Source organism: Bos taurus, chromosome 16, assembly GCF_002263795.3.
Source record: "Bos taurus isolate L1 Dominette 01449 registration number 42190680 breed Hereford chromosome 16, ARS-UCD2.0, whole genome shotgun sequence".
Classification (NCBI taxonomy): Eukaryota; Metazoa; Chordata; class Mammalia; order Artiodactyla; family Bovidae; genus Bos; species Bos taurus.
The window spans coordinates 12,101,142-12,124,479 of NC_037343.1; the positions used below are offsets into that span (position 1 = coordinate 12,101,142).

At 39.8% G+C, this 23,338-nt stretch overlaps 1 protein-coding gene across 1 annotated transcript in view; it reads right to left on the reverse strand.

Moving 5' to 3' along the window:
- CDC73 (cell division cycle 73) overlaps window positions 1-16,390 on the reverse strand; it is a 90,514-nt gene extending 74,124 nt beyond the window's left edge. Inside the window, exons 1-7 of the mRNA NM_001191272.1 lie at window positions 16,260-16,390; window positions 13,609-13,714; window positions 9,997-10,066; window positions 7,956-8,018; window positions 7,824-7,876; window positions 4,605-4,693; window positions 631-847 (exon numbers count right to left, since the gene is read on the reverse strand). Coding sequence (NP_001178201.1) covers window positions 631-847; window positions 4,605-4,693; window positions 7,824-7,876; window positions 7,956-8,018; window positions 9,997-10,066; window positions 13,609-13,714; window positions 16,260-16,390 — 729 coding nt within the window. The remainder of the gene's footprint in view (window positions 1-630; window positions 848-4,604; window positions 4,694-7,823; window positions 7,877-7,955; window positions 8,019-9,996; window positions 10,067-13,608; window positions 13,715-16,259) is intronic.
- Window positions 16,391-23,338: the final 6,948 nt, after the last annotated feature.

Consider the following 23,338-nt stretch of genomic DNA (forward strand, 5'->3'; position numbering starts at 1 on the left):
TAGTAATAAATGCATGAAGGTGTATGTACAAGGATGTTTTTTAATGCAGTTATTTATAATCATGAATAGGAAACGAGAGAAGAAGACAGGAGAGAGGAGGCAGGAAAAAGGGGGAAAGGAAATGAAGAAAACCCACCATTCTGCAGCCAAAAACAAAACAACTCCATTAATGAGGAACCAGCAAACACTGCCACAACCACCCAACAGAAGAGAATGTATCAAATAAACAAATAAATGTTTGTTGGGCCATTTTCATTAAGTCCTCTACTTTGTGAAGAAAAAAATTAATATTGGTATTAATGACCAGAGAGCTCACCATCAATATTCCCTGTTCACTGGGTTTAAGCAAAAAATCTCACCAAAATTGTAAATCTCTTTGGATTTATAAATAAGGTGGAAAGAAAGGGACTCGCACTTTGACTCAGACTTTTTCATCAGCTTATCTGATGACCAACCACCAATCATACACTAGCATGGAATGGTAAACAGGTCAGTTAGAAAGCTAAATGATTACTGCTCTCTTAGATACAAAAAATTCCTCCTCACAGGAAATTTTAACCAACTTTAAAATCAACCGTAGTTGAAATACACACAGACACTAACAAACAAGAAGTGGAATATTTTAATTACCTTTCCTGTGCTCTGTAAAATAGTTGTTCGCGTCCGCCACACTCTTTCTCTGCTGACAATATCTCGGGTCACATCTACTTCAGCGTCCACAAAACTCCTCTGTTTTAAGGCAGTTATATCATCATCTAAGTCAGTCTTAATGGTAGATCTTTTCTTAGCCATAATTTTGGCTTTGATTGCGGCAATTTTTTCCACTGACATAGCTTCAGACAAAGACCTGAAAGCAACGTCTTTTTTAATATTCACAGCAAGGATCTCTTGAGCACACTATAAAATATTTTGTTACATTTATAACTTCCTGGTAATAATACTTTAAGTGGCAATTTCCTCCATATACATATACATTAACATTTCCTCCATATACATAAAACTGACACACTTGATAACTTATAACCATCTAAGAGTCCACATAAAAATACTACACTATAAGCAAATTAGTAATTTTTAGGAGGAACGATGCACAATTATTTTTCACATTTTTAAAAATATCTTCCCCTACCCAAATAATTCATTAATATAGCCTTTTAGATTGATCACCATCAACCAATCAGAGAATTCTGCACAAGCCAATCACATACCCTGGGACACCGCTCCCTCACTGTCTTTAAAAATACTTTGCTGAAACCCATCAGTTTGGGTTTTCTGAGCACAAGCCACCTGTCCTTCTTATGTGGCCCTGTAATAAAACTTTCTCTGCTCTCCCTCCACAAAAAAGCCTTTTATATGAGACTTTTGTTTGCTAACCCTCCCCATCCTGTATGCAAATACACACACATACATACATACACACAAACACACACACACACACCCCCCCCCCCATAAGCATGTGCACACAACACCTTGAAAGGCGGGGTGGGGGGGGGAGGAATTTCATTCTGTAAAGAATCCAAAGTTTTCCTTGAAATTTATTTCAAGGTTTCAAATCTATGTTATAATACACAACATATCAATTTTACAGCTGACAGAGACATTTATGTGCCACATAAACATACACCCCTTTTAAAGTCTGGAACATAAAACGATACTTTGAAGTTCTCATTTTCTTTCTTTTACTTCATTTTCAAAAAGCACTGAAATAGCAAACAGAAACTATGCTTTCAGAAGTAATAAAAAAACAGACTTAACAATGAAAGTATAGATTTCATTAAAATGATAAGCTTAGTGTCATTTCTTACAACATAAAAACAAGAAAAAGAGTTTGGATACCTTAACAGCAGTTGATAAAATTATTACTCTAATCACAAGATGACAATCTTGAAATACGTTTAAACAACATGTGGGGAAAAGACAGGAATTCCTGCAGGTTTAAACATGGTAGTATTATGTAGTATGCTATTTTATTTCCATTAGGTATGAAAGTACTTTATAGCAGATGCTCAATATGTATCAGCATTTGATTCATTTTATATAATACTATGCAACTTTCCCTTAAAATCGAAAGCATACCAGCATACCTTGAGCCAAATTCAAACACTTTTCTAAACTATAATCAAAACGTGCACTGGACAAGCTCTGGAGTTTTACTTCTAGCCAGGATGAAGTAACAGGGATTGGTTAATCATCCTACCTTGAAACAGTCAAAATATATGAAACAACAGTTTACTCAATATCTTCTATCAAGTAATGAAAGACAGTGATCTCTCACACATGAAAACTGAGTAAGTAAGCCCTATGGAGGTTGCAATTTACACCCTTGTAAGTTCCCAACACAGCACAGGGGGGAGAACTCAGGCAAAACTTACCGTATATCCTGATTTGGGAAAATAGAGCTGGGATTCCAGCAAGATCAAAGAGTACACGAACTCACAGGCCAGAGTGCCTGAGAAGAGAGAGTTGCACAGGACCCCTCGAGTACTCTGGCAGATTACTGATTAGTCCATAAGTAGTTGGAAACTAAAGCGAGGAACAGAACCACCTAGAGGGAACGGAGTCCAGCACCCACACAGGAGGAAGAGCAGAACCTAGTCCGACCAGCCAGACTGAAAACCTCATATTTATGGGGCGTTAGATGGCGTAATGGTCAAAATGGTCCTGTCTCAACAATGGTGGGCAGTAACTACACACTGTTCAAACAACAATTCTTACACCCTAACTAAACACTGTTCAAACAACAATTCTTTAAATTAAAAAATCAAGACTCAAAAGGAACAAACTGTTTCAAAGGAGTAACTATGTCCCAAAACAAAACAAAAAAGAAAATTTAGAAAAACACAAAAACATCCAGCACTCAACAATGTAAGATGCACAATGTCTGGTATCCAAACAGTACAGGCATATAAAGGAGCAGGAACATGTGAGCCAGAACGAGGAGAAATCTAAACTGGAAAAAACTGCAGGACTGGCAAAGGCACCAAAATAATATAACTATTCCACACATTCAACAGAGAGACATGGGCTGTATATTTAACTTGTAAAGGTAAAAAATACAATGTTCGAGACTACCAATATAATACGAATATAATTATATAAGAAAAAATGAGAGAACTACATACAAAACTACAGAAACTATCCAAAATGAACAGAAAAAAGAATCAATCCAAAAAAAGAAAAGAACATAAGCGAGCTGTTGAACAATTATGAGTACGAGTAATTAGGTCAGAAAGAGGGGAGAAAGGGGGAAAAAAAATTGAGGAAGCGGTATAAAAGCTTTTCTAAATTCACTGAAAATTATGAACCCAAAAATCCCCTCAAAAACTCAAGCACAAGAAACATGAACAACACTCTCCAAAGTTATGTGATAATTAAATAGTTCCAAACCTGCAATACAGAAAACTTTTTAAGTAGTCAAAGGAAAAAAGCCACATTAAAAGACACAAAAGAGAATTCCCTGGTGGTTCAGTGGTCAGGACTCCATGCTTTCACTGCCAAGGACCCCAGGTTCAATCTCTGATCAGGGAACAAAGATCCCACAAGCCACAAGCTGCCACCAAAAAAAGAAAAAGGGGTAACAGCAGATTTTTAACCAGAAACAATGCAATCAAGGAGACAGTGGTATATCACACTTTAAAAAGAGGTAGTCTGGAATTCCACATCCAATGAAAATTTTTTAAAAAGCGGGGGGGAGGGGGATTTTTTCCAAAATAAAAACGTTGAAAGAAACACCAGCGTCCTAAACAGAAAGAAATGTTAAAAGAACGTTAAGTTAAAAAAAAAAGTAAGTCAGCCAGGCCAAAGAGGAAAAAAACGGGTACATAAGTCTACAACAGGGAAGAGGAGGCATGGAAATAGTACACACAATTTTCCCTAGATGCTTAAACAAGAGTAAGAACAATGCACTGTGGTGTTTGGAACACGTTTATGAGTAAAACGTATGACAACAGCAGCACAAACGCCAAGAGAGAACAGGAAGCGCCTCGTGCTGAGGTTCCTGCCCTGCACACAAGGTGGCACACCCTGCAGGCAGACTGTGATGCCACACACCACACACAACGACCCCCAGCAGCCACTCGGAGAGAACAGCAGCACACACTACTCAGCCAACAGAGGACAGAACAGAATCATAGCATATATTCATTTAATCCAAAATCAAGTTAATTTGCGCTTTAGGGAACAAAATTTTGAAAAGAACAAAGAGACAAACAGAAAACAGCAGCGAATTATTGACCTAGAATTAAGCATGTTAATAATCTCAATAAATGTAAATATTTAACATATGGTACTTTACCAGAAAAGTCTGCTGATCACTGCTATAAACCAATAAGAGATTTCATGACAAATGAGTGGCTTGGATATGGAATAATTTTTTAAAAGATCAATATGGTATCAGAATCAAGAAACTTCCAGAAAGCCTAAGCAGCACAATGGCTTCCAATCCTCCATCATAAAAAATGCTCGAGCATCTTCTTTCGAACTGAGGGCAGGGAGACACACACTGAAGAATGTCATATATGTAGACAGCATGTTAATACCCCTGTTTCCACATACACTTATATATACTGCCTAAATTGCCTATTTTCTATCAAAGAAATTCTTACCTGATCTGTTCAGTCTGTACAATCCCTTCTTTGTGACCCTCCAAACGAGCAGCCAATCTCTCTTTATCAAGGCGTACACACTCTTCATCCTGAAAATAGTCAGTAAATATTTTAAAATTTTACTTAACTTTTAAAACAACAAAAAAACCATAAACACTGCACGTAACTTTTGCCAAAGGTCCCACCTATAAAGTCCCAGGCATCACTGGCCTTGGGTCAATTTTATAATACTTTTAGTTACATAAAGAACTGACTCATTGGATAAGACCTTGATATGCGGAAAGATTGAAGGCAGGAGGAGAAGGGGACGACAGAAGATGAGATGGTTGGATGGCATCACCAACTCGATGGACACGAGTCTCAGTAAACTCCGGGAGTTGGTGATGGACAGGGAGGCCTGGCGTGTTGCAATCCAGGGGGTCGCAGTCAGACACGACTTAAGCAACTGAACTGAACTTTACATAAAAACAGTAACAAATGTATGCTGGAGCACCTAAGATTAGAACTGAAAGCTTACAAATAAACTTTAGTAAGTTTTTCCTATGATTAAGGCTTTTTTATAATATAGCATAGCTACTCTTACTCAGAAAGACAATATACAACAAAAAATTCCTTCTCCTCAGAAAAGTAACATTTTATTAGTCCTAAATGTTCACTGGAAGGACTGATGCTGAAGCTGAAACCCCAATACTTTGGCCACCTGATGCGAAGAACTGACTCCTTGGAAAAGACCCTGATGCTGGGAAAGACTGAAGGTAGAAGGAGGGGATGATAGTGGGGATGATAGTGGATGAGATGGTTGGATGGCATCACCCACTCAACGGATATGAGTTTGAGCAAGCTCTGGGAGATGGTGAAGGACAGGGAGGCCTAGTGTGCTGCAGTCCACGGGGTCGCCAAGAGTCAGACACGACTGAGCGACTGAACTGAACTGATGAGGAGCCTTAACCACAGTCAAAACTTTCATCTTGGATCCAGATGGTTTTCGTATATTGCCCCAGGTCCTGAACCTTTTAGCACAGAACAACACCAGAAGTGAAAGCTGAATGTTTTTCAAAGGATCTTCTTCAGAACGCCATGCGCTTCCTACAAAGTGCCCATGAGCCATTTCATACCTGACTTCAACCTTTGCAACTCAGCTTCTACCTTATTTAGGTATTAGAATCTCAGGTAAAAGTTAAGTCTGAAAAGTGGTTACTTAAAAAACAAAACTTAGTAACTCTGATCTAGTTCAATGCCTACATTCAACAAATGAGAAAACTGAGAACCAGAGTCAGTGTCTATGGCTAACAAATATGAAATTGTATAAAATCCATCAGTAGATTCTACAAACCCAGAGAAACGTCGTGCTCTAACTGCGTTCTAACCATGTTAAACTTAAAACTGCCATGTTGCCGGGGTGAATGCAAAGACTAATATCTCAACAAATGTGTTAAATTACATCTAAAATAAAAGTTTAACACATATTACTCAAGTTCCTTAAGAGACTGATTTTAAAGACAACTGCAGCCTAGGTTTCAACCAGATCCCAAGGTTTCTCTCTGCTGGCAAAGTGCCTAGCAGGCCCTCAACAGATATTTGAACTGAAAACTCTTGGTGTGTAATATGGCTATTTATGTAATTCAATTTAACTCTACAAATACTCTGGAAAGAATTTTATTATGCTATTTCTTGTTGATTTTTAAAGTTATCAGAATCCTAGCAAATCTGCAATTCTGAGATATTCAACTCTTTCAAATAATTAAACCATGGATTTCAGTTTTTCCCCAATAAATGAAGAATTTAAATTCACTTATTTTGTACACAATGTGTTACAACCTCCTTTTACACACAAAGAGTTGTGGAAAATTTCAGTTTTGCTGCCACAAAATCTGTACCCTGCAGAGGGGAGCAGCCAGGAGCCAGACTGCCTGGGCTCTAATCCTGGTTATGTGCTCCCCAGCAAGTCACTGCTCTCTGAGCCTGTGAGCTCACAGATGACATATGTGGTACTGCCGACTTCAGGAGGTGATGGTGAGGATTACAGGAGTTAACAAAGTACATCAAGTACATAGAGTATCACCTGGCGCAGAATAACAACAATGAGCTAATTATCTCTATCATTATCTGAAAAAACAAGTCTCAGAGTACACTGAAGCAAAATTACATAATCTTGGCATGAAATTTTGTCAGTGATTCTACTGTATGTATTTACCAACCAACCTTGCCCCTAAGAGTTACTTTCCTTATCCTTTTCTAACTGTGGATGCTTTGCTATTCATGAAGCAGGCAAAAGGTACAACTATTGGATTGTTACACAAGTATCAAATGAAAAGACTTACAGTTTCTAGTAATGTTAACCCTACCAATGATTACAAGTGTTATTCCTATACTGGTCATTTATTTATAGCCGATTTAGTCATTTCTCAGATTTTAAGCAAGCCTCTAATGCATTATCTTCCATTTTCAGAATGTTTATATGTAACTGATCTGAGGCTTGTTATAAACTTAAATAAACAGTACTGTAATTATACAATTTAAATTCCTAACATTTTAAAACTTTGTAAAGTTTTAAGACAACTGACCTAGTTAATAAATCATCTTTTCAACATTAACTGCATTTCTTAAAGGGTTCTATTCAACATAAACTGTCCTTGTTTACCAACAGTAATATTCCACTTGCTGACTATAAAATACTACCAAATCATCTAACCTGACAAGTTAACATAGGAAAAAGTAACTGTTCACAGCTCTTCAGAGGGGAGCAAACTCCCACACCACCTTATTCCAAGGGAAAGTGAACCACAACACAAAGGCCAAATCTGCCCCATTGCCCGTTTTATGAAGTTTTTTTGGAGTACAGCCTCGCCTCGTCATTCATGCACCGCTCTGCCTACAGTGCAGAGGGGAGGAACTGGATGAAGACAAGGCCCCAAAAGCCTGAAGGAGGGCTTGTCTGGCCCTTTATAGAAAAGGCTCTGACTACTCATCTAGTCCAACACTTCCATCAACAAGGATATAAAGGCAAAGAAAATAAAGTAATTTGTCCATCATGCAGCCAGTATGTGAGAGATCTTATAGAATATAAGAGCTCAAGCTACTTATTAATCAATTGCAAATATAACCACTTTTCAAGAAAAAAAGCTCTTAGGACTACAATGAGCAAAGAATTCTTACTACTACACAATTTCAATCTCCATTTAAAAAAAAAGAATCACTTTAAAAATAAAGTTCCATTACCTCAATTCGTGGTTTTTTTGCTTCTGCCAAAACTTCATCTGCAGCTCGTTTGACTGTAAGAAAAAAAGAAATAAATGTACAGTTTGGGGACAGGTGTTTGAGAGTTCAGTATAAACATGAAACAAGACATACCTTGAGTAGATCTCTGCAGACCTATTTCTAGAGGGGCACTTCTGTCTATACTGGCTGATGTTGCTGAAGATTTAAAAAGATATGTGAAAAGATAAATATTTGAATATGTAAGATCAGAAATTTATGCAAGGGAAATACTCAATATCTGTTACATTTCTTACTTAATATAGGATTACGTCTCTTAAAAAACTAAGTTTTAAAGCAAGTTTGTAAAAGCATTTTATTATAAAAGATTGATCTGTAATAAAAAGTATGTAAGAGGACAAACTATTTTTGACCATTTAACTTACAATGTGACTGAAATCAACTATAAAGAACATATTCCCAACATATTACAACGTAGGTATGTAGAAGTGTATGACAACATAAATAAAAATATAAACGTACGTATTAATTCACGAGGGATCAACATTAGAGCACAGCTCTGAATCGGGTGGCGAGTAGTGAGCCATGTGACAATGTGAAACAAAATTAACACAGAGGGAATAGCAAGTGCATAGGATCTAAAGTCAGAAAAGCTACAAGAACCAGGGAGACTGAGAGCTGATGAGGTCACAGAGATGAGCAGAGCATGACTGTGCAGGTCAGGGAAGGAGGATGAGCTGTATTCCAAGTGTGATGGGAAGGTACAGGATGGCCTTGAGCAGGTGAGTGACACAATCAAGTTCAGATGCTCTTCAAAAACAGGTCCCTCTAAGTGGTGAGCAGAGACTACATGGTAGGAAACGAACAGCAAGGACCTTCAAGAGGGCTGTGCAATGGTCTAAGGAAGAAGGTGGATCAGGGTGGTTATACAATGCTAAGAAGCTGTCATACTTTCAAAGATAAAGAAAGGATTTGCTGGTGGAAAGGATGTGAGCTATGAGAGAAGAGGAATCAAAGATTTCTCCAGGGTTTGCAGCCTAAGCCACTACATGAATGGGGGACCATTTGCTGAGATGGAAACACTGGGAGACCAGACCTGCTCTTTCATTGTCTGTGGCGAGAAGGGAAAGAGGGAGTCGGCACTCTATTTAGGATATGTTACATTTCAGACACCTGTTCAATACCCAAGAGAAGATGCTGACAGTGAATTTATAAATGTGAAGCTCAGTAAAACGTCAATGTTGGAGATAAGGAATCAAGAAAAAAAGTGAGGTGGACAATGAGTAGAAAGAGAACCTCACGAGTCTGTGGCCCCAGATGCCAAGTCAAGAAAAGCTTTCCAAAGGGGAGTAAGCAGTCAACAGTATCAAATGCTACTGAGGTCAGGTTAGCTGTGAAAAGCAGAGACCAAAGGATCTGCCAATCATGCGTCAGCATTGACCTTATAAGAGTGATGTGAGTGAGACAGTGAGGAAGAAAGTTAGACTAGAGCAGACTCAAGAGAGAATCAGAGGTAAAGAGGAAGCAGTGATACCACACAACTCTCACTAAGAATTTTGTAATAAAAAGGAGAAGAAAAATGGAGCAGTAGAGAACAGGAAGCGTGTGCATTCTAAGTCTGTTAAGTTGTGTCCCACTTTTTGCGACCCCATGGACTGTATTGCCAGGCTCCTCTGTCCATGGGATTCTCCAGGCAAGAATACTGGAGTGGGTTTCCATTTCCTCCTCAAGGGATCTTTCCTACCCAGAGATAGAACCTGCATCTTATGTCTCCTGAATTGGCAGGCAGGTTATTTACCACTAGCGCCACCTGGGAAGCCCAGCAAATAGGAAGGAGGGAGTTTAAAAAAAGTTGTTAATGAGAGATATTACTGTGTACATCCTAAATGGAATGATTCAGAAGAGAACTGATGATGCAAGAGAGAAGCAACCATTTACAAAGGAAAAGTCTCTGAGAGTGCAAAAGGCAATGGACTTCACATGCAGGGAAGGGCTAGCTGGTCCTAGGAGTAAAGTGCATACACGGTAACAGGAAAGAGAAAGCAGCACGTGGACAGAGTTGCAGGTAGGGGAAGTTTATAATGAGAATTCATAATCTCTTCCCACTGATTCTTATTTTACAGGGAGTGGAAACCAACTCCTGTTTAAGAATGAGACCAACTTAAAAATTACTCACATGCTTCACCATTGAGATATCCAAGTAGATCTTTTCGGTCAGGTCTTCTAACCACTGGAATATTTTCGGTCTAGAGCCAAAATTTTAAAATAGATTATCAAATCAATAACAATTATAAGAAGCTTTAGTAAAGTTAAACAACTTTTAACATCTGAATTTTATTCCAACTTATCTTGGCAACATATATTAGAATCATATTTCCATAAAATAACCAGACTGAACAAATCTAATAAAATCTTGAAAATTTTTAAGCATATTGATTTTTGGTAACTTTATTCTCAGTTCCAGTAACATATACAAAAGATAACCATTAGAAATGAAACAATAATCCTAACCCTCTTCAAAATACCAATTATATTATTATTTTTTCCCTTGGATTATTCTAAGTATTTATTAATTCTACTCATGATGTTTTGGATTTAGTCCCATAGACTGCTCATTTTATTTAGGGTTTCCAAAGTGCTTTTGTTTCTCACACCCTAACCATACCTCCTCAAAATATGGTACCTGAACTCTTTCAAATAAACTAAATTAGCACTTAAACTAAATTTTCATAATTAACAATAAGTACATGTCCCAACAATATACACTAGGGAAAAGACAGGCTTTTCAAGAAATGGTGTTTGGAAAACTGGACTATTACAGGAACAAGAATCAAACTGGGCCACTTTCTTATAACATATACAAAAATAAACTCAAAATGGATTAAATACAACAATAAAACTCCAGGAGAAAAAACAGGCAGTGTGTTCTTTGATATGAATCTAAGCAGTATTTTTCTGGATCTGCCTCCTCAGGCAAGGGCAACAAAATAAAAAAATAAACAAATGGACTACATCAAACAAAAAAGCTTTTGCATCATGAAGGAAACCATCAACAAAATGAAAAGGCAACCTACTGAATGGGAGAAGATATTTGCAAACAATATATTCAGTAAGGGATTAGCCTCCAAAATAGAATAACTCACACAACTCAACATCAAAAAAACAATCAATCCAATTATGAAGTCAGTCATGGGAATGTAATGTATAGCATGAGGACTATCATCAATAATACTGTAAAGATGTTGTATGATGACAGTCGGTTACTACTTAGACTTAATGTGGTGATCAAGTCACAATGTATATAAATGCAGAGTCACTATGCTGTACACCTGAAACTACTATTGAATGCTGACTATACTTCAATAAAGAAAAAAAGAAAATGACTAAAAAACAGGTATGTGTTGTTTAGGAATGGGAAAAAATTTAGGAGACTATACAGTAAAATGTTAATGACAGCTGTTTACTTTCTACATTACATATCTCTTTTCTCTACTGTTGAGTGTGCATAAATTTGTAAGCAGGAGACAAAGAGTAAAAAATTAAATTTGGAAAATGTGTCTATTGTGATAAATGAGTAGTTTTCCTTTGTTCTCTTATATTAGCAATTTGTAAAGAGGTGAGCAAAACAAATAAAACTGTATACTTTAGGCACCAAGTCATCCTTGGTGATAAATCCAATGAATTCTGTCATTACCACAGTTTTCTCCACAGTTTTCATAATGTAAGCAAGCAATAGCAGAGTACAGGGAAAAGCTGGTTACAGGATTATACAGTTAGAAACTCTCTGTTACTTTATTTAGGCAACAATGAGTAAGCACCCTTAATATTTTGGCTAATTACCTTATACTAAATACTGACCATATTTTACTGCACCAAATATTCTGCACATACACCCTAATGACACGAGATAAACAATATTTAATCACTTGAAATTAATTTGTTTTTTAAAAGTTAGGTTAAATTTAAATTTCTGCTTATGAGTATAAACAAGTAAGAGCGCACAGGTTTTTTGGGGCTTGTTTTTAAAAACTAGTCTACATGGACTACCATTAAGTTAAAAGATTTGAATTAATTTTCTTTAAATTACTGTATCTAAGTTTGATAATACACTTGACCATTTAGTCACTAATGGATTATGTATGTTATCACCAACAGAAAACAGGGGCTATGAGTCAGAAAAAGTTGTTTCAGAAGGTCTGCTCAAAGGAAAGAGCAACAAAGGAGTTAAAAATTTTGTAGAACCCTAGACTTTCCAAATTCTACCCTTTCAATCTAGCAAATATTCAAGAGAAATGATAGTTAAACCTTATGGGACCAAAGATCCTAAGGACCACAGTAACAGTTATGGCATCAGTTATGTGCTACAGTCATTCCCCAGAGACATAATGTAAACCTAAACAAAGAGTCTGGACTATCTTTATTACCTCAAAATGAATGGACCTATTCAACAAAACATTCTAATCAGTGCCTGATTTCATTTTTAAAGACCTGAGTTAACAGAGCTTTATAGAGCAAGACGCTGCTATTTTATACCACAATTTCCCAAGTCACAAATACTTTCACCCCACATAGTGCATTTTTCAATACACACTTGACACTAAACATATATTTCTTGTTCAAAGAAGCTGTGTTCAAGCACTCTGAGGCAGAAAGCAGGCACCTTTCAATCATCTGAAAACAAATAAATTTATCAACAATGAAAAAAGTTTGTTGATTAAAAAATTCATTTTAAAAAGCTGTCTACTGGAACTTCCCAGCAGTCCAGTGGTAGAGACTCTACACTTCCACTACAGGGGGTATGGGTCTGATCCCAGGTCAGGGAACTACAATCCCTGAAAAAAGGGGGGAAAAAAAAAAGGGAAGGGAAAAAAGCTGTCTACTAAACCTGACTCTTTTTGATGCCAAAAAATCCTTTTTTCTTTGAGATTAAACTAGAGCTCCAAAATCACTGCAGATGGTGACTGCACCCATGAAATAAAAAGACGCTTGCTCCCTGGAAGAACCTAGACAGCATATTAAAAAGCAGAGACATTACTTTGCCAACAAAGGTCCATCTACTCAAAGCTATGGTTTTTCCAGTAGTCATGTACAGATGTGAGAGTTGGACTATAAAGAAAGCTGAGCGCCGAAGAATTGATGCTTTTGCACTGTGGTGCTGGAGAAGACTCTTGAGAGTCCCTTGGACTATAAGGAAATCCAACCAGTCCACCCTAAAGGAGATCAGTCCTGAATATTCATTGGAAGGACTGATGCTGAAGCTAAAACTTCAGTACTTTGGTCACCTGATGTGAAGAACCGACTCATTGGAAAAGACCCTGATGCTGGGCAAGATTGAAGGTGGGAGGAGAAGGGATGATGGTTGGATAGCATCACTGATACAATGGACATGAGTTTGAGTAGGCTCCAGGAGTTGGTGATGGACAGGGAAGCCTGGCGTGCTGCAATCCATGGGATCGCAAAGTCAGACAAGACTGAGCAACTGAACTGAACTGAAACTAGAGTTCTGAATATCTGAGTCTTCCCACAGGCTTACACAATTTTTAAAACATCCCTAAAAAACAGCTCTGAAACTCCTACTAATATAAACATTACTCACAACTCACAAATTAAAAAAAAAAAAATCACAAATTAAAAAAAATCCACATAAATTGATCTAACTTTGACCCTCCAGGAGACTTTATTACAGATAAACCTTTCATTCTTTTGATCTGAAACTCATGAGGGAAGTTATCGCCAAATAGGATCAACTATCAAATTCAAAACAAGTCTCTAAATGAATTCTACTTACAGCTGCACGTCGGACATAGACAGGATGCGATAGGTGCACATTATTAAGTAGAAATAAGATCGAATCCAATGTGTAGTACTCTCTAGGTTGGCCTTCCTTCCCAGTCCTGAAATGATTAAGACAAGATTGTTACTCACAATTCTAATACAACTCCTTGGGCTTAATCATACAATATTATCTACACACACGGTGCTATCCAAAGAAAAATATTCTTAAGAGTATGAAATCTAATAAGTGAAAATGGCATTTGGGCAAAAGAAATACAAATGCAAACAATGACAAAAAGCAAGAGGTAAGGAAAGTACTATTCAAACTTTATTACTACAGACTTTTTAGAATTTGGTCCAAATTAGCTTCTGGGCTTTGTTAATAGAGAAACCTAATCAGTTAGGAAGGATCCTTAAGAGAAACAAACTGATTAAAAGAAGCACACTAGTCACTTAGGCTAAACTTGCAAGAAACTTACCATGTTTTCTAAGTAAGATTCTGCTGAGAAAACACCCTTACCAACATTCTTTAACACTACAATTAAATTCAGAGATTCTTATGATTCTTATGACTTCTCTCAAATTAAATCAGTGATGTAAAACCAAAACTAATTCTACCTGTGATAAAACAGTCGTCCAGGAGTGCAAGCCCTTTCATGCAAATACATAATACTACTTGCTCAACAAATGTTACTGTCCAATCCCACTGTCCTATTACATTCTCCCCATCTAGAAATATCAACGTATTGTTTAAATCCATCTGAATATGGCTCAATATAATCAGTCTCAAACTTATTTTTCTAGCCTCTATTTCCACTTTTTCTCCAAATCAATATACTTCAAACCACATATCACTTATCACTGTACTATGAAGTAGATAATACATGATTAACAAGTTGTATCTCTTCATGATACATTAAAAAAAAACAATGCACTGCATTCAGTAAGGGTAAATATTAAGGTCATGCATATGTGTGCATTTCCCTATACACAGAGAATAACACTCAATGAAAATACATGTATTGGTGTGATTCACTGCTGCAAAGGTTTGAAATCTACTGTTCTAAGCACACTTTTCTTACTACTGGCTTCACTCAGCTATCAAAACATTTCCTTTCCAGCTCTCAGGTCTTTAAGCACGCAGTTCCCTCAGCTGCGAAGACCCAGCCCACTACTTCGTCCTCAGAATTCCTATCCATTCCTTAACATTTGTTCATTCATTTATTCAAGAAAAACCTAGCATGTCCATAGGTCAAACACACTTCTATGAAAACTTTCCCAGTTAGAAGTGATTGCTCTCTTTAGGAACTGGAATTCGATTCGTATCAACTTATGTGTCATCTCTTCCACTCTGACTGAGGTAACCTCCTTTGAGGCACCGACCCAGGTTTTCAAAATATTTTCCAGTTCTCGGACTGAACACCCTCACACTGTGAATACTCAACCATTTTTTCAAGAAAAACCAATCAGTCAAAAATCCAATCAGCGCTGAGCTCCTACACAATGTGTGGGGCAGAGAACTCCTAACCTTTTCCAGCTTGTTCCTCCTCAAATCAAATAAACTTTTCTTCACATAAGCTGTTAATTTGTTTTTAAAATGTAAATCTGCCTGTGCAAGTTCCTTTTGAAAGGAAAAAAAAAACAGAAAACTCAGAATGATTTTAGCCATCTGCACAAAGCTAATTAAACCATAAGCAGCCCAAGATGCCAAAAAAGTAAATAAAAACCAAGGAACTAAACTTCCCCTAGCTTTTCATCAACTCTTCCTAAAGTCCACTGCTCCCATTCAATCAAGCAAAGCAAGTATGGAAGTTTCCGTCTAGGGTTCTAGCTATCCAAATGAAACGCCACTGAGAGACGGTTCACTCAAAAAGCCCCTCACGATGATCAGACCTTTTTTTCTTTTGAAGTACATATGCATATATCTATTTTTTTCAGATACTTTTCCCATGTAGGTTACCCACAGACCTCCCTTCAGGTGTCTTCCTTAAGGACTTAAACTCGGGCAACCCCCACCGGAATCAACATTCCCAGAAACACTCTCTTCACACACATTTCCCCCAGTCGCACACTCTACCCGTTTCCCATTTAGAACGGCAAAGTTGACTTCATTTCAATGCAGGAACTTTCTCCCTGAGGAAGACCCCTGCCTTCAACTCCAACAGATTCCGACGACTTGTCCCAGGTCGCCGAAATCTCTTTCCCGTCCTAACCTGATGGAGTGGGTTCCCTTCTCTTTCTGCTTGACGGAATCGCGAAAGGAGACGGAACCGACCAGGAGCTGCCAAGGGCCAGCAGAGACCAACGCAGAACAGCCTCAGAGAGAAATTTAAAAAACAACAACAACTAAAGGACAAAAAGAGCAGCCCTAGGACCCGGCGGGGCGCTCCTTTATATGCACCTATGCACCCGGCCGGCTCTCCAACACACAGGGGCAGAGACCTCCACACAGAGGCAGAAACCTCCATACGGAGCCGCGGAGGAGGGACCCCTCCGGACGCCGCTCCTCCTCACAGACGAGCTGCAACTTCTGCTCCCGGGAAAACTTTTCCCCGGAGCACCCGTTTTCCTCCACCCCCAAGGGGAGCGGGGGGGAGGGGTTCGGAGAGAGAGAGAGGGGGACCCGGCGGCGCCCAGCCCTGCCCCCCGCCGCAGCAGACTCACCCCCAAACCACATAGTTGGTCTTCACGTTCTTGGGCCAGGAGAACTCGCCGAAGATCACTTCGTCCCCTTTCACCACAATCTCCTTCTTCTGGATGTTGTACTGTCGCAGGACGCTGAGCACGTCCGCCATCTTCGCCCCCCTCGCCGCCGCCGGCCCCGGGCCCCGCCGCCGCCGCCGCGCCCGCCTCCCCCTTCGCCTGTCGCCTCAACCCCCCCACCCCCCGCCCCTCTGCCTCGGCCGCCGCCGCCGCCGCCGCCGCCGCGAGCCAACTGCAGCCGCACTGGCAGCCGTCCGCGCCTACGACAGCAGCGGGGGAAGGAGCCACCCAGGCCGCCGAGGACCCCGCGCTAGGAGGCAAGGCCCCGCCGCGGGCTGCCCGCGGAGAACGCCTGACCGCGCGCGCCGCCGCCGCCCGCCGCCAGGGGGCGCCGCGCCCGCCCGGGAAACGCCCCGCCCAGACTCCCACTTGGTGCGCGGGGCCGACTCCCGGCCCGCAACTCACAGGACGCGGGGACGCAGCGCCCACGTACGGCGCACGTACGGGGTAGCTTTGACCGACGCACGCGCGGGAGCACGTACCTCCTCCTCCTCCCCGCCCCCGACCCCGCCCCCACGCGCAGCGCGCACGCGGCAGGCGACAGGTGCGCGCGCACCTGCGCCCGGGGTCTGGGAGTCAGTCCTCAGGGAGCGCACTGAGTGCTCCCGGACGGCCCCGCAGTGTTGGCCCCTGGCCAGTGCAGTGTGGTCTCTGCTTTAACCAGGCTGCAGCCTGGTGAGAGGTTTGCCGAGCCAAGGTTGCCGTCCCGACGAGGTCGTACCCACCTATCAAATGGCCTCTTGATAAACCCCTATAGAAGGGAAAGCTGTTTGGGGGAAGGTGTTGCTTTGGGGGTTATTTTTTATTTTGTGTTTTTAGTGGACTCGCCTAGATCAATGCCGGGGCACTGGTGTTTGTTAGCTGCCTTTTGACCTCAGTCAAGTTACACACCTTCTCACAGAATCAATTGGTTAATGGAGAACATGGAAGGTAAAAACATCACGCAAATCAAAAAATCATAAATATTGGATCTTCCCCCTCTCCGTTCCTTAGATGGTGGCTTTTTCCATCTTGCCCCCTTCTCCTGGCCAGCCTCAAGGGGCTACAGTTTAATAGCTGTCTAACGAGATGCTAATAGGAGAGTTGAGAACACAAGCTCAATTTATTGATATAAACTCAGTTTACTGTGGCATGTCTACCTTAAACATACCCCATGGGCCATTTAAAAAAAGTATCTTACTATAGAAGAAAAGGGGAAAAGTCAACTTTGTGATTGACATAACCGAATTCTTTTACCTGATTTGAAAGAAAGCAATTTTCCTTATGTGCACTGCAGAGAGATCTGTAGAAGAATGTGGTTCACTTTTCTGTATTCACTCTTCAGCCATTTTGCAGCTGAATTTGAGAAATTTTGACTGTTCTGTAGATTTTCCTGTTACAATAGTATTTTCCTAAACTTCACCACAAACACGTTAAAAAGAACCTTTTTATTTATCCCCAGTACTATCTACTCTATTTATACTTGTATCAGAACATCCAGTACTACTTGACTATCTCACCACAGAGGAATTCGAGGAAGTCAGGGTTTTATGATACGACTCTTTGCGACCCCATGGACTGTAGCCTACCAGGCTCTTCTGTGCATTGGATTTTCAAGGCAATAGTCCTGGAGTGGATTGCCATTTCCTTCTCCAGGGGATTTTCCCAACCCAGGGATAGAACCCGGGTCTCCCGCATTGTAAACAGACACTTTACCGTCTGAGCCACCAGGGAAGTCCTATGATACATTAGGAGAGTCAATTAGAGTCTCCTCAGAAGATACTGAAATTTACTTCCCACACAAACAGTGACTTGGTCCATTAAGGCTGCTACAAGAGAATGACCTATACTAGGTGAATCCCAGGGACAGGGGAGCCTGGTGGGCTGCCGTCTATGGAGTCGCACAGAGTCAGACACGACTGAAGCAACGCAGCAGCAGCAGCAGCAGGTGTCCTATAGACAGATTTATTCCTGATAATTCGAAGGCTAGGAAGTCCAGGATGAAGGCACCCGTAGACTCAGTGTCTGGTGAGAGCCTACACTCTCTCCACTCTCAGAGAAACACCTGAGTCTTCACATTGCATCCTCATCTGGTGGGAAGAAGAGTGGTCTCTGAGGTCTTTTTTGAGCAAGGTCTTAGTCACCCCCACAAAGGTCTCACTCTTAGTACTATCACTCTGGAATTAGAATTTCAACTTATAGAAGAAAAAAAAAAAGAATTTCAACTTATGAATTTGAGGAGGACACAAACATTCAGTTTTATAGCAATAAGCAAAAGCAGTTTCTCTTTGGGGGTAAATTATGTGTGTTTTTTTTTTTTTTTTTTTGAAGGGTAATGATTCTTTTTTTTCCTATTCCATTAAAGTTTCTTACAAGATATTGAATGTAATTTCCTAGGCTATACAGTAAGCCCTTGTTATTTATCTGTTTCATGTACAGTAGTTTGTATCTGCTGATCCCAAACTCTTAATTTATCCCTCCTTCTTTCCCCTTTGATAACCATGTTTGTTCTCTGTCTGTGAGCCTGTTTCTGTTTTGTAAATAAGTCCATTCGTATCATAATTTAGATTCCACATATAAGTGATGTCATACTATTTGTCTTTGACTTCACTTAGTGTGATCATGTCTAGCTCCATCTATATTGCTGCAAATGACATTATTTCATTATTTCTTTGGCTGAGTAGTATTCCATTGCATACTACGTCTTCTTTATCCATTCATTCATTCAGGTTGCTTCCATGTCTTTACTATTGTAAATAGTGCCACTATGAATATTGAGGTGCATGTATCTTTTCCAATTGGAGTTTTATCCATACATATGTCCAGGGGTAGGATTGCTGGATCATGTGGTAGTTCTAGTTTTACCTTTTTTAAGGAACCTCCAAACTGTTCTCCATAGTGGCTGCACCAATTTATATTACCACCAACAGTATAGGAGGGGGTACCATTTCTCTACACCTTGAGAGTAATGATATTTAATGTAGTAAGATATAGCATTAATAATCTATTGCCTTTAACAGTCAAGGGGCTGAAAATTGTAGATCATTTAGTTTTTAAATCCCTTAAAACTGCCCCACTAATGTTGGTTCAGTAATGTTGCTGTCAAAATACAATAAAAGGCAAGATCAGTTGTAGAGCTGAAAAATTAGAAAATTAATTTTTCCAGTAGTCATGTACAGATGTGAGAGTTGGACCATAAAGAAGGCTGAGCACCAAAGAACTAATGCTTTCAAATTGTGGTGCTGGAGAAGCCTTTTTTGAGAGTCCTTTTGGACTGCAAGGAGATCAAAGAAGACAATCCTAAAGGAAGTCAACTCTGAATATTCGTTGGAAGGACTGATGTTGAACTGAACCTGCAGTACTTTGGCCACCTGATTCGAAGAGCTGACATATCAGAAAAGATCCTGATGCTGGGAAAGATTGAAGGCAAAAGGAGAAAGGAATGGCAGAGGATGAGATGGTTAGATAGCATCTCTGACTCAATAGACATGAATTTGAGAAAACTCCGGGAGATAGTAAAGGAGGGGGAAGCGTGACATGCTGCAGTCCATGGGGTGACAAAGTCAGACCTGAGTTAGCAACTGAACAACAACAAATAGAAAAATATTGAGAAATTAGCCTTGTTTCTTGGTCTTAGAATGAAAGCTGCTCATTTTCTCCAGTCATTATCATCTTCTAAAGAATTCCTAACAATCCTCAATTTGAAGTCTACTAACGGAGAAGGCAATGGCAACCCACTCCAGTACTCTTGCCTGGAAAATCCCATGGATGGAGGAGCCTGGTAGGCTGTAGTCCATGGGGTCGCTAAGAGTCGGACCGGACTGAGCGACTTCACTTTCACTTTTCACTTTCATGCATTGGAGAAGGAAATGGCAACCCACTCCAGTGTTCTTGCCTGGAGAATCCCAGGGACGGTGGAGCCAGGTGGGCTGCCGTCTATGGGGTTGCACAGAGTCAGACACGACTGAAGCGACTTAGCAGCAGCAGTAGAATAAAGCCCAGCAGGACTTCCCTGGTTGCCCAGTGGTTAAGAATCTGCCTTGCAATACAGAGGACTTGGGTTTGATCCCTAGTGAGAGAACTAAGATCTGACATGCCATGGGGCAACTAAGCCAATGCACAGCAACTAAAGTCCCTGTAAGCTGCAACTAGAGAAATAAGCCCATGCACCGAAACAAAGACTTAGCACAGCCAAAATTTAAACAATAATTTTTAAAAAGAGTATATTGGAGGACAGGAAACCAGTAATTCTCTCACTAATTTTTTTCTCCGTGAATGTGCATTTTTATATCATTTTAATAATTTGGAGGTAGTAAAAATAAGCATACATACCACCCAGAGACATATGTGTATTTTGTTAATCCATTTCCTTTCCTAAATATAGGAGTAAACAAAAATTATGTTTAGTATTCCAGCAAATTTGGAAAACTCAGCAGTGGCCACAGGACTGGAAAAGGTCAGTTTTCATTCCAATCCCAAAGAAAGGCAATGCCAAAGAATGCTCAAACTACCGCACTCATCTCACACGCTAGTAAAGTAATGCTCAAAATTCTCCAAGCCAGGCTTCAGCAATACGTGAACCATGAACTTCCAGATGTTCAAGCTGGTTTTAGAAAAGGCAGAGGAACCAGAGATCAAATTGCCAACATCCACTGGATCATCTAAAAAGCAAGAGAGTTCCAGAAAAACATTTATTTCTGCTTTATTGACTATGCCAAAGCCTTTGACTGTGTGGATCACAATAAACTGTGGAAAATTCTGAAAGAGATGGGAATACCATACCACCTGACCTGCCTCTTGAAAAACCTGTATGCAAGTTAGGAAGCAGCAGTTAGAACTGAACATGGAACAACAGACTGGTTCCAAATAGGAAAAGGAGTACATCAAGTCTGTATATTGTCACCCTGCTTATTTAACTTCTATGCAGAGTACATCATGAGAAACGCTGGGCTAGAAGAAGCACAAGCTGGAATCAAGATTGCTGGGAGAAATATCAATAACCTCAGATATGCAGATGACACCACCCTTATGGCAGAAAGTGATGAAGAATTAAAGAGCCTCTTGATGAAAGAGGAGAGTGAAAAAGTTGGCTTAAAGCTCAACATTCAGAAAACGAAGATCATGGCATCTGGTCCCATCACTTCATGGCAAATAGATGGGGAAACAGTGGAAACAGTGTCAGACTTTATTTTGGGGGGCTCCAAAATCACTACAGATGGTGACTGCAGCCATGAAATTAAAAGACACTTACTCCTTGGAAGGAAAGTTATGTCCAACCTAGATAGCATATTCAAAAGCAGAGACATTACTTTGCCAACAAAGGTCTGTCTAGTCAAGGCTATGGTTTTTCCTGTGGTCATGTATGGATGTGAGAGTTGGACTGTGAAGAAAGCTGAGCACCGAAGAATGGATGCTTTTGAACTGTGGTGTTGGAGAAGACTCTTGAGAGTCCCTTGGACTGCAAGGAGATCCAACCAGTCCATTCTAAAGGAGATTAGCCCTGGGTGTTCTTTGAAAGGAATGATGCTAAAGCTGAAACTCCAGTACTTTGGCCACCTCATGTGAAGAGTTGACTCATTGGAAAAGACTCTGATGCTGGGAGGGATTGGGGGCAGGAGGAGAAGGGGACGACAGAGGATGAGATGGCTAGATGGCATTACCGACTGGATGGACATGAGTTTGAGTGAACTCCAAGAGATGGTGATGGACAGAGAGGCCTGGTGGGCTGCAGTTCATGGGGTCGCAAAGAGTCGGACATGACTGAGTGACTGAACTGAACTAAACTGAACGGAACCAGTGGTTTTTCATCCTGCTTTTTACTTAGAAATTGTCCAGGCATCAAAACATTAGTTATTAGTTAATTTAATTCTGTGTCTCACATGTTAAAGTTAGTTAAGGATCTGGAATTTATGATTTTTAGCTAACACATTAATTCCTCATTATTTGTAGCATTCTAAGAATTTAACTATTGAAAAAGATATCTGTTATTACCATTTCTTTTAGTTAAATATAATAACATATATTTTATTTTTATATATGTATTTATATATGCACACATGTATGAATATAATTTTAACCATGTTGTAGAAACAATGATAATTCATTTAACTCATAAAACCAACTTTGCAAATTTAAGAAATTTAAATTATGAGAAGTTTAACCCTAGTCCTGTATAAAACAAAACACTGTGTTGACATTATTTTTATATAGTAAATTAAAATGTAAAATACATACCATAACGTCTTCTTTTCTTTTGGAATTAAGTTAAGCTTTGTATTCTTATAAGTATATAACTAGGGCTATTCAGTATATAACTAGGGCTATTCAGTATAAACACTTCTCAGGGTTCACAAAATAAACGCTAAGAGTGTGACAACTTTTTTTTTAATATTTTGACTGTTTATCTGGACTAGATATTCCTAACTATGCCAGTTAGAAAGCTAAGCGTACAAGTTAATGTTGTGGTGTGAAACATGAAGGAAGAAGGTTTGGGACATGGAAGTGGCAGTTTTTGATTGCAAGGAACCCACGAGAACTGCAGTGTTCCCCAAAGATATGCTTGTGTAATGCTGCATCTCTGGAAGTTGGCCAAAGGCTCAGCATCACCAAACACAAGTTGGACAAACCTCTTGCTTTGAAGTAGGTGGAATTAAAGGAATCAGGGACACAAAGACAATACTCAGGAGAAAGTCTTCATATAATTTTAAAACAGAGACTTGAGGCAAAGTTGGTTCAGAGACACTGGTCCGAGGAGACTGCGCTCATCAGCCCAGGACCAGCTCAAGCATAGACTTATGAGATCTCTGCCTATCCTCTTCCCATAGACTTTCCTTCTAATAGACAACAAAAGAAGCAGACAGGCCTCAGGGAAAAAAATGTTAGAAAGCTAGAAAACAATTTCACTAAGGAGCAGTTCAGATAACAGATATCTGATAACAGATACTCTTCTGATCAAATAACAGAAGGATCCCTGACACTTTATTCCAAGGAAAAGAAAGTAA